The following is a 17,910-nucleotide window of genomic DNA, read 5'->3' on the forward strand; positions in this document are numbered from 1 at the left end:
GAGGGACTTCTCAAATGAAGAAATAAAAATGGCAAAGAAACACATGAGGAAATGTTCATCATCCCTGGTGGTGAAGGAAATGCAAATAAAGACAACCCTGAGATACCACCTTACCCCAGTCAGAATGTCCCACATCCACAAATCAGCCAACGACAAATGCTGGAGGGGATGTGGAGAAAGAGGAACCCTATTACACTGCTGGTGGGAATGTACACTTATACAACCACTTTGGAAAGCAGTCTGGAGGGTCCTTAGAAAGCTAAAGATTGACCTCCCTTACGACCCAGTCATACCACTTCTAGGCATCTACCCTGAACAACAGGAACCAATATACAAGGACACGTGCACCTCCATGTTTATTGCAGCACTGTTCGCAATAGCTAGGATATGGAAACAACCTAGGTGCCCCACCACAGATGAATGGATCCAAAAATTGTGGTATCTATACACAATGGAATATTATGCAGCCATTAGAAATGACAAAATAATGGCATTTGCAGGGAAATGGATGGAGCTAGAAGGAATCATGTTGAGCGAGGTAAGCCAAGAACGAAGAGACAAACGGTACATGGTCTCCCTCATAAGTGGATGCTAAATCCAAAAGGTTAGTGATACGACAAAACTAACAGGACTTAAGAAACAAAGAACTCCCGCTCATCTGGTTGAACCACTACTAAATATCCTCATGCTGCTGATCACAAATATGGTATATAACATGTGAACACTGTTATATATTACAGACTGTGGTAGACAATTTGCTCCAGGGAAGTTAGAATGAACTTGTGACTTTGAAATTATGTAATCATTTAATCACAATCAAAAAAAAAAAAAAAAAGAACCTCGGGGAAGGGAGGGAGGGAGGGGATGGTAGGGAAAACAATGGAGGGGGTAACAATGTTCAAGAGGAAGTGTACTCATAACCTCACTCATGTAACTGTAACCCTCTGTATAGTAGCTTTACAATAAAAAAATAAAATAAAATAAAATAAAATAAAAAAAAAAAAAACAAAAACAAAAAAAAAAAAAAAAAAAAAAAAAAAAAGATGTAGTTGTATTTTCCCAGAGGTTCATGTGTCTGTAAGTATGTGTAAACTTGGGATTGTTTTACATAAAGCATTATATTCTACTTTTTCCCTTAACAATGTGCCTTCTTAGGCCTTTAAACATCATTTTGTTTCTCCCCAGTTCTGAGAATTAAACTTAAGGCCTTGAGCATGCTGGTCAAGGCTCTGTCACTAAGCCATTTAAAAAAAATTTTTAAACTATTTTAGAAATCTCTTTACTTTGGAAAGTAACTGCATAATACAGTTTCATGATAATGCACTGGCTATGTCTTGGTTTTAACTAACTTTCTTTTTTAAGGCTGGTGTTATACAACTTGAGCCACAGGTAGTTCACTTTTATTGGAGATATGAGTCTCACATACTTTTCTTCCTTCAGGTAGTATCTTCAGAGTTTAGCCTCCTGAGTAGCTAGGGTTAGAGACATAGCCACTAGCCCTAGCACCCAGCCTTATTTTAACTATTTATTATAAGGACATTTATGCTGTTTGTAGGACTTTCCCATGTTAATTATTAGGGATGTAAGGACTTTTTTTTCTCTTAGTTTCTGTAAAGAAAAGATTGCAATATCCTGTTTGTATACCCATTAGGACAGTTGGCATTCCTTTTCTATTCTTTATTGATTTGGAACCATATGAAATAGACTGCTTTATTACAGCTTAGAGAAAGACATTTACTCCCTGTCTTTGAGACTAATGCTGTAGATATATCTGAGAACAAAAGCACTTGGCTAAGTCACTGTTTTTTTGTTTTTTGTTTTTGTTTGTTTGTTTTTTTCCCCTTTTAGAGCTTGAAATCATGAATCCTGTTTATAGCCCTGGATCATCTGGGGTTCCCTATGCAAATGCCAAAGGAATCGGTTATCCAGGTAAGCAAATTTTTTTTCATTAAACATGGTATATTTCCATATTATTAAGTACATTTAGAGTGGATAAATACAGCTCAGAGTGGCTTAAGGAAGAAGACAGATGGAAGTGAAAAATCAAGAGACAGGTATGTGTTTTTTTTTCTTGCCAGTCCTGGGGCTTGAACTCAGGGGCTGGGCACTGTCACTGAGCTTCTTTTGCTCAAGGCTAGCACTCTACCACTTGAGCCACAGTACCACTTCCAGATTTTTTTGTATATGTGGTACTGAGGAATCGAACCTAGGGCTTCATGCATGCTAGGCATGCACTCTACCACTAAGTCACATTCCCAACCCAGATATGGTTTTGATCAAAATTTGATCTGGTACTCTAGCACTTGGGATCAGGACCTAGTTTCTGTACCTGTAGGCCCCAGCCTTACTTTAGTATTGCCTCAATGTTGGGTCATAGGCCTGTGAGGTTCAGCCCCTCAAGGCACCCTCTGACTAGATCGTCTTTATCTCTGCCTTATGGAAAACTCTGGAACTTCATGTTCTGTATTGACATTAGTTCTGGGACTTGTCCTGATTGAATACAACTTTCACCTTCTACGGCCAGGGAGGGATCCTACCACATTTTTCTTAGTGGAGTCAGCTATCAGACAGCTTTGAGGGAAGCTATAAATAACAATTTACCATTTTTGTTTAAAAGTAATAATGGTTGCCTGAATTGGTGACTTTATTTACAAGAAGTAGTTATTTGTAATATTACAGGTATATTGTCAGTGTTTATAAAAATGGTGGATAACAGAAAACTATGTTGCTACAAAACCCTAAGAAAATGGAATATAGCATTTTGCAAATGGGTAACTGAACTTGCAGGAGGGAGGAGATATTTTAGGAGCCTACAATGAAAGAGAAAAATCAGCTCTCTTAGCCTTTCAGCTGTCTGTCCTGGAGGCATTTGCTGTTTCAGTTTTAGTCAGAACTGGTAGTTTAGGATCTTGAGGAACAGGAAGCCAAGGCCCTCTCATCAGGCTGTCTGAGTGGTGGAGTTCCTGCAAAGAGGTGGGCTAAATAGTCCACTTACTGGCCTCAAAAAGAAGCTTGTGTCTATGTCGGTTCTGAGAAGGGAAGTTTTTTTTTATGCTTTCTAGCCATTCAGGACGTTTGTGGGCTCTAACTAGTATAACTTGTACTTCCTTGGGGGTTCAGAAGTTGAGAAACTAACAAAAAGTTAACAGATTCTCAACCTACTGTGCAAAATGGTTAGAAAACACGGGGAAAAGTCACCAGTCACGACACACTAGAATGGAACCAGGCAAATTTAGAATAGTTGCGAAGAAAGAATTAACAAAAAAAAGGGAAGATGCTTGGTGTGTGTGCACACCGAGAGAGAAAGGGAGAGGTAGGGGGGCTGGAGGGGGGGTGGGAGGAGAATATGAACTGGAATTTAAAGGATAGGCAAGACAGAACATTGCTAAGAGAGAACCAGAAGGGGAAATAGGTGACTGATTAGGAAGTTTTAAAGAGGTAGAAGACCATTCTAGAAAGATTGAGTAGGGGACTGAGGCAGCCTTGTGTCTCAGCCCCCTCTCTCAGAGGTGTGTTACTTGGATGCTGGTGCTGTTTTTATTTGAGGAGTGTAGGGGGGATGTATGTATCTTGACTTCGTGGAGCTTCGTACCCATCTCCTTACTCCTGTGTGAGTGCTGTTTGCTATGAATCTATGTAGGCACTCAGGTCTTTTGCTGACACTCTTATTTTTTCCAACTTGAAAAAAAAGTGGCAAGGGTTTTATTTGGTCGGTAGTGAGGCCTGAACTCTTGGTCTAGGCGCAGTCCCTCAGCTCTTCAGCTCAAGGCTAGCTCTCTACCACTTGAGCCCAGCACCACTTCCAGCTTTTTCTGCTTATGTGGTGCTGAGGAATCGAACCCAGGCCCTCATGCATGTAAGGCAAGCAAGCACTCTACCACTGAGCCACCTTCCCAGCCCAAGAGTTTTCAAGAATTGGTAGAAGACAGTTTAGTGATGATACCAGCTGTTTTTAAAGTGCAAACACTGTCTAAATGGAATAGCAGAAGAGGATTCTCAGTGAATCTGGAGTTAGGGAAGTAGCCAAAGCCTTTGGTTTTAGCATTACCTGGTAGGTTTACTATAAAAAACAAACAAACATTAATTCTCTTACAATCGCCAATCCATGGTGGTGTTCATCAGGGCCTCTAGCACAAGAGCACTCTCCGATGCTACCCAGCAAGGCATGATCTAAGAATACTGGAATTGGGTGATGGGCTGGTTTGGCCCCATGGAGAGTCATTTGCTCCCTCCTGCTCAAAGAGATTTCTGGAGCAAACAATTTCTATAGGATTTATCTAAAATCTCAGTCTCCCCATCATCACTTCAGGTCATTCAAACCCTGGGGTCAAATGAATGGAATTATGTGTCTCTTTTGGTGCTCTTGCTCATAAATGGAGAGACTGGTCTGGTGCCTTTCTTTTTATTTATATTTACTAGAAAGGAAGGATATTTTCTCAAAAGACATTGTCTTTACTCAAAATAATCACTGAGATGATTTAATCAATACTAGAAATTTACTGATTTCTCATCATGTCTGTGTTTGTTCATTTCTACTTTGCCTTTTGGATTAAATATTTTTATTCTTTCACCTTTTTAAAATTTATTTTAGGGAGGGGAGGGATTTGAGACAGGGTCACACTATGTAGCTAGGCTCTAGTTCCTGCTTCAGCCTCCTGAGTGCTACGATTTCAGTCTTCTCCTGTACACATGACTTTTAAAAAAAGATTACCATATTTTTAATATGTAATGTTTTTGCCATACATTTATTCAGCTGACCACTATCATATTAACTCACATTGGTTTTGGTGCCCTTTATCTGTTTCTCTGGTGACATGTTTCTTAGTTATTGTTCTTTATACTTATATTCCTCCTTACCGTTGGTAAATTCATTACTGAATTTTGTTTTGTGACTGTCTTTAATTTTGCTTTCCTTTTGGGACATGTTTGTGCTGAATATACTTGCTTCCTGTTGCTGCTGTAACAAGTTATCAGGAAATTGGTGGATTAAAACACAGAAGTTTGTTTTCTTTTGTGAAAGCCAAATGTCTGGAGTTAAAAATTCAGCAAAGTTGTACTTGCAGAAGCTCTAAGGCAAACCCGTTGCTGTTGATGGTCCTTGACTTCCTGCCTTGTGGCTACATCACTTCACTTCCTGTCTTCATGTTTATATTCTCTGCCCTTTTGTGTATGTGTGTGTGTGTGTGGGGGGGTATATTTATAAAGATACTTATCATTGGATGTAGAACCTACCTGGGTAGTCCAAGGTTTTCTCAGCATCCTAAGTCTGCAAAAGCCTTTTCAAAATAAGGCCATAGTTGCAGATTCTAGAGATCTGTTTCGGTATCTTTGAGATTCCATTTTTATTTTACCTAATAACATTGAATGTAGATTTTCTTTTTTTGGTGAGTACTTTCAGATTTTAAGGTTACAATTGTATATTTGTCTTATTTAGCTCTTCTTTTCCACCCCTCTTCTCTCTTCGTGTGTGCGTGCGTGCGTGCGTGTGTGCGTGCGTGTGTGCATGTGTGATAATACTAAGGTTTTAACTCAGAGCCTTGGCCTTTCTGGGGCTCCATTTCTTGAGCCATATCCCTAACCCTTGTGCTTTGAGATGGGGTATCAATTTTTTGTCTAGGCTGGACTGGACTCCAATGCTTCTATTTAAATTTCTTGTTTATCTGGGATGGCAGCTTTTGTCTGTTGTTGAGATGAGGTTTTGATTACTTTTCTTCTCAGGTTCGCCTTGAACTTGAATTCTCTCAATGTCTGCCTCCCAAGTACTTGGCATTACAGGTGTGAGCCTTTGTGCTAGGCCTTGGCATGTCTTAAAGGAGACTTCAGTTGGTTTTAACTTAATATACCATATATATGTATGTACACACACATTCCATTTAAAATCATGGTATCCCTGCAAGACCACCAAAACCCTTTTATGGTTCTTTGTCCTTATGTTAGAGGCCTGTATCTGGGGAGAGCTTATACTCAGTCTTTTTTCCATGCTGAGAATTGTTAAGTACCCTAAGCTGACATATTCATGTATCTTAATTTCCTCCATGGACAGTGGATGAAATTGAGACACATCTATTTTGGGGGGAGAAAGTTAAAAGGGGAAGCAGCAGAATTGGGTAGGGAGAACCTGATATTGGAGTGCTCACTGTAAAAGTCTACACTGTCCTTCTGGTGCTCTGGGACAGTGAGTGACACTTGGAGGAGGCCTGTGTTACAAGCATTACTGTTGGAGGCTGCTGGCCCACCTACACTCTTTACTGATGAACAGCAGGTTCTTGACTAGCACTCTTCAAGTTGCATTGTCAGCTTACGTGTTCTAGGAATCCCATGTCAGTTGGTTTGTTCTTTATTTAGGTTTTTACATAACTAAGTTATATAGTCTCTATCTCCATCTTCTGGAGTTTCCTTACTTTATTCAGCCAGTTTCTTTTTAAAGGTGTTGGAAGTTTTTGAATTACTTCCTGTACCACAGTGCTACAGACTGAATAGCCTTGTGGTGAGTGTGTTTTTGGAAATTACATTCAAGGTAGATTCCTACAGGTGGAAGGTGTTTACTGAGGCAGAAATTAAGCATTCAGGGGCTGGGAAGGTAGCTCAGTGGTAGAGTGCTTGCCTTGCATGCCTGCGGCCCTGGGTTCAATTCCTCAGCACCACATAAGCAAAAAGAAAAAAGCCAGAAGTGGCGTTGTGGCTCAAGTGGTAGAGTGCTAGCCTTGAGCTGAAGAGCTGAGGGACAGTGCCCAGGCCCAGAGTTTAGGCCCCATGACCGGACCCCCCCCCCCCCCAAAAAAAAAGTAAGTGTTCATACAGGGTTTTTTTTTGTTGTTGATATTTTTTGTTTTTGTTAGTTATGGGGCGCCCACTCAGGGCCTGGGGACAGTCCATTATTTTACTTGCATCAGTGGTGTATTAGAAATTGTTGCAGGTTTTTCTGTGACCTTTTCTGCAGTTAATTACCAAGTACTGTAAACTAGGTAGTCCTCACAACACCCAATGAAGGAACCAGAGAACAGGAAGAGAACATTATAAAAACTGCACCATTTATGCCTATTTTATTCTCATTTAAAACATCAGTGTTATTTTTGGGATAAACACCAAAGTTTTGATAACAGTTCAGTTCTATCTACTTAAATAATTTAGATACAGATTTCTCTGAATAATTTCTTGAATAATAAAAGATCTGCCTTTTGCCTAGCCCCATTTATACATATACTTGTTAATCTCTAGTCTTCCAGAAATTTATGGAACTAGAAATAAAAATACTTAAAATCTATAAAATGATAAACTGTGCAAAATAACTTCTTCCAGAAATTTATAGGACTAGAAATAATATTTAAATTTGTTTTTGTTTAAATAATTTTTTTATTGTGAAGATACTATACAGAGGGGTTACAATTACAAGAGCAAAGTAATGAGTACATTTCTTTTTTTTTAATATTTATTTTTTATTGTGAAAATACTGTACAGAGGGGTTACAATTACATGGACAAGATAATGAGTACATTTCTTATCAAGCATTGTTGCCTCCTACCATCCCTGCCCTCCCGTCTCCACGACTACAGTCCTTCCCCCCCCCTTCACCAAAGTTGTAAAGTCCGTTTTTCCACACAGCGTCTTGTACATCTCATTGTTGCAATGGGTCCACTTGTATCCGTATTTAAACCATTTGTTTTTTCCCTTCCCCCCCCCCAAATTATACCTACATCAAGTACAGTGAAAACAGGAGTTATACCATGGGGGAGGGACATACGAAGCAACAAAAGAATCATCTTATAAATATGTTAGAAACAATAGCAAGAAAGCAAAAACCACTTGTGTCCTTATCTTGGGGTTCATTTTGCCTAACATCATCTTATCTCACCTTTTCTGCTTGTCTCAGACATATACTAGTTATTGCAAATAAGGGAAATCATGGGACCTATGTTTTTTGGGGTCTGGCTTAGTTCACTTAATATATTTTTTTTTTTTGTCGGTCGTGGGGCTTGAACTCTGGGCCTGGGTGCTGTCCCTCAGCTCTTCAGCTCAAGGCGAGCGCTCTACCACTTAAGCTACAGCGCCACTTCCGGTTTTCTGGTGGTTTATTGGAGATAGGAGTCTCACGGTCTTTCCTGCCCGGGCTGGCTTTGAACTGCAATCCTCAGATCTCAGCCTCCTGAGTAGCTAGGATTACAGGCGTGAGCTACCAGCGCCCGGCTATAATTTATTTTTTTTAAAGTCCTACAGACTTTGAACTGTGAGCCTCAAATCTCAACCTCCTCAAATAGCTAGGATTATAGGCATGAGCCACCAGCACCCAGCTATGTTCATACAGTTTTTAAAAAGATTGCCAAGATTACTTCAATAGGGACTTCACTTTCTTTCTTTCTTTCTTTCTTTCTTTCTTTCTTTCTTTCTTTCTTTCTTTCTTTCTTTCTTTCTTTCTTTCTTTCTTTCTTTCTTTCTTTCTTTCTTTCTTTCTTTCTTTCTTTCTTTCTTTCTTTCTTTCTCCTCTTTCTTTCTTTCTTTCTTTCTTTCTTTCTTTCTTTCTTTCTTTCTTTCTTTCTTTCTTTCTTTCTTTCTTTCTTTCTCCCTTTCTTTCTTTCTTTCTTTCTATCATGTCAGCAAGCATGATACCTAGCTTGGCAGGCTTGGCTAGTTTGGTGTGAGAAATGGTGTCACTATAGTTACAGTTTGTAGTGCTAGCTGTCTCTGTCTGTTGGTGCTTTATTTCTTTACTGGCTTTTTGTTCTAGTTTAAAGTGTTATTATCTCTTTATCCTAAGTAATTTATTTATTTATTTATTTTTAATTGTGAAAATACTGTACAGAGGGGTTATATCCTAAGTAATTTATAGATATCCCTCTAATTGGTCTTTTTACTTAGTTTTGCTTTTCTGAAGTGATTTTATAGAAGTGACTAGACCCAGAAAAGTGGTTAAAGTGCAGGATCATTCTGACCCTTACTGTGGAGACAGGGCTTTCCAGTCTCTGCAAGCTCCAAGAGTACTAAAGTATACCCTGAAGATGATGATGGTTGTGAACAGGCAGAAACACTACTTTGGAACCCTGAGACCAGCTAATCCAATATTCTGGTGGGTGGCGTAGGCTGTCTCGGGGGTTTTATGTAGTCCAGGTAGAATCTTGGAGTAGAAAAAGTGAAGTGAACTTTGTTTATCTGAGTGAGGGTGGTGGCAGAGGGAGAGAGGAGAGGATGGAAGCAATAGACACACCCCAGGAGAGTGGGCGACATGGGTAGCATCTGATGATCATTGTTTACTAGACTGTTTAAAATGCCTGCTGTATATGTTTTCTGGTTAATTTTTTAGAGCATATCAGATGATTGTTAGAAAGTTGAGATGACAAGGCCCAAGGAAACTCTAACAGTACTACAAAGTAGACAATTCTCTGTATTTATGGGAAAAGATGAGGAAATTTGGATTCTGTGGGAGTTATTTCAGAGACTTACAGAATATGATCTAGTTTAATGGTGTTTCAGACTGTAAGAATGAAACCACTAAAAAAAATTGTGACATTGTCCACCACAACTATGCACGACAGCTTACATGGTCTTACATTGGGACCTTTAAAGCTCAGTCCACAGAACACTACTGTTCTAAATTAGCAAATTTAGTTTATGTGAGAACTGCTTACTTGTTTTCTAACTAATAAGAGGGCAACTGGAGAATTGAGACTCTAGGAGGGAAACAGAGTAACAGGTTTCGGTTCTGTGTTAGTTTCAAGAGCAAAGAAAACACCTTGGAAGCATTGGATTCATACAGTTACGAGCTGGTCACTTGAAGAGGTTATTATGAGCCATAGGATTGGTGATCCCTGTTTCTTCAGAAACTTTGGGGCTTGCTTGTAGAAGCTTGTGAAAGTGGGATAGCTATTCAGGGCTTCCAGGGGTGGGGTGATTAGAGAAAATAGCTTTATTTAGAACTTTCAAATCCACTCAGGGGTTGAGGGTATATGTACCTCAGTGATGGAGTACTTGCTAAGCATTTGCGAGACATGGATTTCTGTATTCAGAACCACAAACAACAAAAATAAGACTACCCACAAAACTTTGCTTTTGGAAGTCAATCCAGACCCTTCTCTCCTGTCCCTAGTCTTTACCTAACCCTAGGCAGCCCTCAGTTTTCAGACTGTTACTATCGGGACTCTTTAAGGGGACATGATATTGCCTTCAATATGTTGGTCTGTATGTCTGCAGGAGTCCCCCTCCCCCTTTCTTGGGTTTAACAGTTTTGAAGCCTGCAGTTTTCAGTCACCTTATTGTATAGGTGAGGGGATAGAGAAGAATTTCCACGTATAGCTGTGGCAGTTAAGATGAGTGAGCCTGGTTTGCTTCATTGGCTCTGTGCCAAGTATAAAGAAGGGTCTCTAATGTCCAGGGGTTAGGCAGAAGGGGGAGGGGGGCAGAGAATCCCCTAGGCTCTGAAGAGGATGAGGCAGGTGACAGTCTCTCTCCGCTGGGGGCCACCTTATTAAGAGGGTAGGATTCCTACTACAATAGCCTTATATTTCTATAAGTTGTACGAAATTGAGGAATTAATGGCTATGGTTTGATTTCACTAAGGATTCCTAACATGTTAATAAAGATCATCTTCATTGTATATGTATCTTCAGAAAGAAGATTGACGTTTAATGACATTGATACCTGGGTTCAATCACCATGAATTTGGGAAAGTTGGAGATTAGAACTTCAAAATATGAAGAGGCTTGACAGTAATGTAGAAGGTTTTAATGGTATCTGAGAGCAATAGCTTCCCCCCCCCCCCCCCCAAATTACTATCTTTTGGGCTGGAGGATAGCTGAAGTGGTAGAGCACTTGCCTGCCCATCATACATGAGGCTTTAGGTAAAACTCCTAACAACACACACAAACTAATTTTTTTTTTTTTTTTTGGTCAGTCGTGTGACCTGAACTCTGGCCTGGGTGCTGTCCCTCCACTCTTCAGCTCAAGGCTAGGGCTCTACCATAAGCCATAGCACCACTTCCGGTTTTTTTTCTGTTTATGTGGTACTCAGGAATTGAACCCAGGGCCTCATGCATGCAAAGCAAGCACTCTACCACTGAGCCACCTTCCCAGCCCACAAACTAGCTTTTAAATAGAAATATGTAATGATAACGGCTATGTCTTTGGAGTCACTGCCTCTCGTTGGTAGCAGTGTTATTTATAAGCTATATATTGCATTCAAGTTCAGTTTAATCCTGGTTCCTCCATACTTAGTCCAGTGAAGCCACAATACTATTAGCATCCCTATTCTCCTCTTAAGTAGCAAGTGATGTGATTAGAGTCTGTAATGAAACTGTTGGAAGTGTTAGAGTTTCCTAATTGCAGCTTGGGCCCCTCCTGTCTCCCCTCTTTATTCTTTCCCTTTCCCCTTATTTTTTCTCCACTTATCCTTCCTTTGCAGTAATACTATGAGTTAGGTATTGTTACTTATTTTGGTGGTTGGAAATAACCCCAAAGCTTTATACATGCTAAACATACACTTTACCAGTTAGCTCAGCTATACCTTAACCCTTGATTTAGTTCTTATGGGAAAGGAAGACAAGGTCTTACTGGCCCAGGCTTCCTTATTTTTCTGCTTTCCTTTTTTCTTTTTGTCAGTCATGGGGCTTGAATTCTGGGCCTGGGTGCTGTCCCTGAGCTCTTCAGCTTAAGGCAAGTGCTCTCCTGTGTGAGCCTCAGCACCACTTCTGGCTTTCTGGTGGTTAATTGGAAATAAGAGTCTCACGGACCTTCCTGCCCCAGCTGGCTTTGAACTGTGATCCTCAGATCTCAGCCTCCTGAGTAGCTAGGATTATAGGCGTGAGCCACCAGCGCCTGGCTTCCTTACTTTCTTGATACTCCTGAGTGCTGGGATTATAGGTTTGTGCCGTGGTGCCCAATATTCTTTTGACAGTAGACTTCTTAACTCACACTCTAAATTGGTCCAGTTGTAGAAAGGTGTGAGCATTTATTCGTAGGTTTAAAAACCCTGATTATGGATGTTACTCATCTAAATTTTGAGGAAAAGGAGACAAGCAGGGATAAGCTGTTGGGCACATGTACTGCCGTGGGGGGCCTGTGCATCTCTGTGGAGCTATACAGATGATGATTGTAAAATTTGTGGGCTTGTGGGAGCTTTAGTTGTAAGATTACTTTTGACAATGACATCATGTTGTGCTCTATGTGTTTTTGTTTTGTTTGTTTTGTTTTCCAGCTGGCTTTCCCATGGGCTATGCAGCAGCAGCTCCTGCGTATTCTCCTAACATGTACCCTGGAGCAAATCCTGCCTTCCAGACAGGTATGTGCTAAGGAGAAGGCAATAGATAATCTTTGAGAAGTGTGTTGCATGGAATTAGGATTTGGGTTGAGTAGATTTCTCAGTTCATAAAGTTAGCCTGTTGATAAGTAATCTAAAATCTTAATTCTCCTTCACATCAGTCTGTAGATACTGCTTTCAGATCCTCCCATCACCCAATCTTTATTCTAATCAGTGAGTTGTTATAAGTAACTCTTTGTGTCAGACCTCTCTTGGAACAGAGGTGACTCCTAGAAAATTGTTTTGCAGATGATTTTTCCACTAGTCTTCTTTCACTGAGATTATCTTTTTAAAGTCTTTTTCATGTAACATGTTGTAAGAGAACATTTTTAGATTTGAAAAATCGTTGTAAAAATTTGAAAGAGGAAAGAGAAAGCTGGTGCTGGCACTCCCATCTGTAATCCAAATTTCTCAGGAGGCTAACACTTGGAGCATTATGATTCAAAGACAGTCCAGGGTCTCAGTTTAACCAGTAAAATGCTAGACTGGAGGTTTGGCTCAAGTGGTAGAGTGCCAGCCACAAGCAAGAAAGTGGGAGAGAGCTTATGTCGCCGAGTTCAAGCCCTGGAACTTAGCATAGAAAGAAAAAAAAATTGAAAGTGGAATTGCTTTGGGTCAGTCTTACAAAGTTGTTGATTTAGTGGGATTTTCTCTTGTGAGTGAACACTCTCTGTTGTTGGCTTTTTTCAACCATTATTTGCCCAGAGGATTTGTGAATCCTTTGCAGCAGTGGTCAAGCCATATGACATAGCTTGTTCTCCACAGGTGGCACCTTGCAAGACTTGGGTTCTTTACTTCTGAGAACATGTGAGGAGAGAGCAACAGTGTTCACCAAATTCCTCCTGTTTTCTGACTCAGAATTCTGCCTCAGTAGTCTATCCTTTTGTTTATCTAGTATTATTAGCTTTCTCCAGCCTTTAGCAAAATTATACCTAAAGGAAAGTTTTGACTTGGTCTTTCTGCTCCCAGTCTTGTCCTGGGAAAAGTGGTTCATGCCTCCTGCCCACCTAAATCAGGGTGATATGTCCACGTTTAAACTTTAGACTCCTAGCTTTTTGCCACAGTGTGTGTTCTCCCTCTCTCAAGGTTGGTACTCTGCCACTTGAACCACAGCTCCACTTCTGCCTGTTTTGGTGGATAATAGAGAACAAGAATTTCACAAACTTTACTGCCCAGGCTGGCCTCGAACCACCATCCTTAGATCTCATCCTCTTGAGGGGCTAGGATTATAGGTGTGAGCCACTGGTGCTTGGTTGACATAGGTTTTTTTTTTGTGGTTATGCTTTTTTCTCACACACTTTCTTGCTTTTTTTCTCACATACTTTCTCCTAACTGGACTACTGCCTCTCTTCTGCACCTCTTTTTTTTTTTGGTCGGTCATGGGGCTTGAACTCTGAGCTTGGGTGCTATCCCTCGCTTGAGCCACAGCGCCACTTCCAGTTTTCTAGTGGTTTATTGGAGATAAGAGTCTCATGGACTTTCCTTCCCCGAGCTGGCTTTGAACCATGATCCTCAGATTTCAGCCTCCCTGAGTAGCTAGGATTACAGGTGTGAGCTACCGACGCCCAGCTTCTGCACCTCTTTGAAGCTGTTCCTCACAGAGCCACCCATCTTCTGTAGTGTAACATTTCATATCATTTAACTTTCTTTTATTAACAGCTTTCTTGAAATATTACATGTATAATAAACTGCATTTGTTTTTTTGTTTTTCTGGTGGTACTGGGGTTTGAACTCAGGGCTTCACCCCTTAAGCCTTTTCGACTTGAGTCACATTTTCATATGTGAGGATGGAATTGTATGTATAGAAAGTACTTTTTTCTCTTTTGTACTGCCTTCTTTCATTTAGCATAATCATTTTAACATCATTATTGTAGTTCACTCCATTTTATTGTTAGGTTCTGTCCTATTATATACAAATACTTTGCTTTTGCATCTATCTGTTAATGAACATTTGCATTATTTGCAGTTTTTCAGTATTGTAAATAAAAATGTTGTGCCTGTTCATATACATTTCTGTGTGGATTTGTGTTTTCATTTGTCTTCAAGGGGTAGAATGGATCTTATAGTGGATGTTTATTTAACTGTAAGAAACTGCCAAGTTGCCTTCCAAAGTAGGTATAACATTTTACTTTCTTCAGTAATATGAGAGTTCCAGCATTTCCTTTTCCTCAACAGTGCTAGTATGATCAGTCTTTCATTTATCTGTCCTGGTGGATAGACCTGATGTACCTTGAACTTTTAATTTGAATAGAAGATGAATATAACATACTATGGATTACCTTCTGTGTGCTTAATTTGCTATTTTTATGTCATTGCTAAAGAGTTTGTATGCTTTTTTTTCTGTGTCAGTTGCTCAAGTGGTTACATTATATTTTCTTAAAGGGGTAAAGCGGTTGATAGTTTGTTGACTGGGACTGTATGTTGCCCTGGCTGCACTCAAAACCATGGGCCGAGTGATCCTCTTGCCTCCTTGATAGTTGGATCACAGGTTCACCACACTTTCCAGGGCCCAAGTTTGTTAAGTTTTGAGAGGTCTTTATTCTATGTCATTTTTTTATTATCGTTAATGGTGTTATTTAAAGGACAGAGTATTAAAAATTTGACTAGGTTCACTTTATCATTTTAATTTTTGGTATCCTAGCTGAGAAATCTGCCTAACATTATATCACAGTGATTGTCTGCTTTTTGTCTTTTGGCAGTTTTGTAATTTTAACCTATATATTTAGACCTGTGGCCCATTTTCAGTTAGTTTTTGTGTGGCATGTTAGATAAAATTTAAGTTCATTTTTTTGTGTGTTAAAAATGCTGCACATTATAATGCTGCAGAGCATCATAAAGCAAGTTAGTTTTTTTTTTTTTAATTACTATTATTGTACCAGTACTGGGGCTTGAACTCAAGACCTCAAGCTCTTGTTTGACCTTTTCTTTCAAGACTGATGTTCTACCACTTGAGCCATACTTCCACTTTTAGCTTTTTTTTTTTTTTTTTCCTCATTAGTTGGAGATAAGACTCGGCTTTGAATTGTGATCCTCAGATCTTAGCCACTTAAGTGGATAGGATTGTAAGGCTGAGCCACCAGCACTTCGCAAAAGAATTTACTTTTCAAGAATTTAAAAATTTATCTATTTTGCACTAATGATCTTCCTTTTTTTTTTTTTTTTGGTTGGTCATGGGGCTTGAACTCTGTCTGAGCTTTGGCGCTGTCCCTCAGCTCTTCCGCTCAAGGCGAGTGCTGTACCACTTAAGCTACACCGCCACTTCCGATTTTCTAGTGGTTTATTGGAGATAGGAGTTTCACCATCTTTCCTGCCCAGGCTGGCTTTGAACCTCGATCCTCAGATCTCAGCCTCCTGAGTAGCTAGGATTACAGGCATGACCCACCAGCACCCAGCTCACTAATGATCTTAATGGAGTACATGTTACTGTGGAAATACACTAAAGACTTCCAACTCATTGTTTCAAATAAGTTTAATAAGGTTTATGTTCGGCTGGCAACGCTGTTTTTGCCAAAAGTATATAGCCTTGTCTGCAGAAAAGGCTGGTGTTGAGATGTTGGTGCTACTAAAAAGGTTCTCATCTAGAGCTTTTTAACAGGTGTCATCCAGCCTTGTTCAGCTCTTTTCTATTAGATGGAGATTGATTCTTTCTTGCTCCCTGCTCCCCTTTTTGTGGCAGTACTGGGACTTGAATTTAGTGCCTTAGGCTCTCAGCTGTTTACCTTATGACTGGTACTCTGCCACTTGAGACAGACCTCCAGTCTGACATTTTACTAGTCAATTGAAAATAAGTCTACTAGACTTTACTGCCTGGGCTAGCTTGGAACCATATCCTCCAGGTCTTAGCCTACTAAGTAGCTAGGATTAGTAAGTCACCAGTGCCTGGCTCTTTCTTCCCTCCAAGATTGCTCACAAACGGATCCACTAATTCAAAGCTAGGACAGGCAGAAAGAGCTATAGCTTCCCAGAAGTCCTGCCTTGTTGAAGAGATGTCCATCTAGCAGTGCCAGAACTTTTTTGCCCAAGGCTACCCCTCTACCACTTGAGCCATTGGAGATAATAGTCTCACAGACTTTCTTGCCTGGCTGGCTTCAAACCACAATCATCAGATCTCAGCCTCCTGAGCAGCTAGGATTACAGGCGTGAACCACCAGCACCTGATTCGAATGTTTTATTCTCCCTTTTCATTGAATCTTTTCTCCTTAACTTGTAAGTAAGAAAAAGACATCACTATGAGACACAATTAGGAGAAGATTTTTTCCATTTCCTCTGCTTGCTTTCTTTTTCTTCTCTTTTTTCTTGTTGTTTGTATGTGTTTGTGTTTTGAAACAGGGACTTGCTATATAGTCTAGATTGGCCTTGAACTCATCCTTTTCCCTCTTTACAAGCACTGGGATTATAGGTGTGTACCACCATGTCCAGATTCTTGTTGCTTCCTTCATTTGCTCCCTAGTTCTCTTACTGCCAGATGTGTAGACAGAAGCTGCTCTGTGGTTTAGATGGTGGATATATAGAGTGGATTTCCTGAGCACTTTTACAATCCTAGTGTTGCTCTTAATTCTCTTCAAAGTGTGATGCTGAGAGTGTTCAGAGAACCTTGAAAAGAGATGTGTTCTGTTACTCAGACTGGAAGTGGAGAATATGTCATTCATGTTGTCTTCCTGAAAAATACAGAATGTAGCCAGAAGGCTGTTTTTATAATCAGAGCTTTGGGACTAAGGTCAGTAGGTGTGACATAACTTCTGGTTTGTGTCACTCCTGGGGAGAAGCATTTAAGTTCACTAGTATTGTTTAATGAATGAATTCACTCCTTGGCTATATTACTAGAAGATTCTAGTCTTAAAAAAAAAGAATTGTAAAGGTGATATACAGAGGGATTACAGTTACATGTTTCAGGTAATGAGTACGTTTCCTTTTGAACAGTGTCACCCTCCTTCATTCTTTCCCAGTTTTTCTCCCGATTCCTGTCGTATGCTCATGGTTAGACACAGATATGAGTAGGAAGAACCTGAACAGAACAAGGACATGCTTACTCTGTTCTCATCCACTTGTACTTGTGACTACTATTTGCAATGATGATCTAAAATCATGAAGAATCATCAGTCCTTTGTAGTAAGCTGTAGAGATACTTAGATATTCCATTAGTACGTTTTACAAAGATGAACACTGTTACTGAAAATGATATACTAAGGTATGATAGTTTAAACTAGTTATACAAAGTTTATCTGATGCTAGTACTTGCACATGGACAATATTTAAGTAAAAATGCTTTATAATATAGCTGCATTTTTCTTTTGGTGGTACTGTGTTCTATTTGCTTATGCCTTGGATGATTTTCCTTAGTGTAGTTGCATAGATTTGAAGCTGAAGAGAAACCATGTACTCTGATAGGATAATTTTTTTTCCTAACACAATATCTGAGCATTTTCTTAAACTTTTATAACTGTGGTGTCAGGCAACTTAGTTGGTCTCTGGTCTCTATTCTGGTTTCTCATTGCTGATGGCAATAGTTGGGTTCTCTGCCCTCTAAATATATTACTTTGTACACTAACTTGACCTTACCTGAAGTATTTTTTTTCCACCTTCCAGTTTGATACTTCAAGGCTCAGAAATGTTTAAGTTGCCATCTG

General features: G+C 39.8%; 1 protein-coding gene across 3 annotated transcripts in view; it reads left to right on the top strand.

Moving 5' to 3' along the window:
• Fam168b (family with sequence similarity 168 member B) overlaps window positions 1-17,910 on the top strand; it is a 40,731-nt gene that overhangs the window by 11,093 nt on the left and 11,728 nt on the right. For all 3 annotated transcript variants that reach the window (XM_042685105.1, XM_042685107.1, XM_042685106.1), the window contains 2 exons: window positions 1,849-1,929; window positions 12,182-12,265. In XM_042685105.1, the coding sequence (XP_042541039.1) occupies window positions 1,860-1,929; window positions 12,182-12,265 (154 nt within the window). In that variant the 5' untranslated portion in view covers window positions 1,849-1,859. The remainder of the gene's footprint in view (window positions 1-1,848; window positions 1,930-12,181; window positions 12,266-17,910) is intronic.

The sequence above is a fragment of the Dipodomys spectabilis genome, unplaced genomic scaffold (genome assembly GCF_019054845.1).
Source record: "Dipodomys spectabilis isolate Male_0828 unplaced genomic scaffold, ASM1905484v1 ptg000094l, whole genome shotgun sequence".
In the NCBI taxonomy this organism is placed as follows: domain Eukaryota; kingdom Metazoa; phylum Chordata; class Mammalia; order Rodentia; family Heteromyidae; genus Dipodomys; species Dipodomys spectabilis.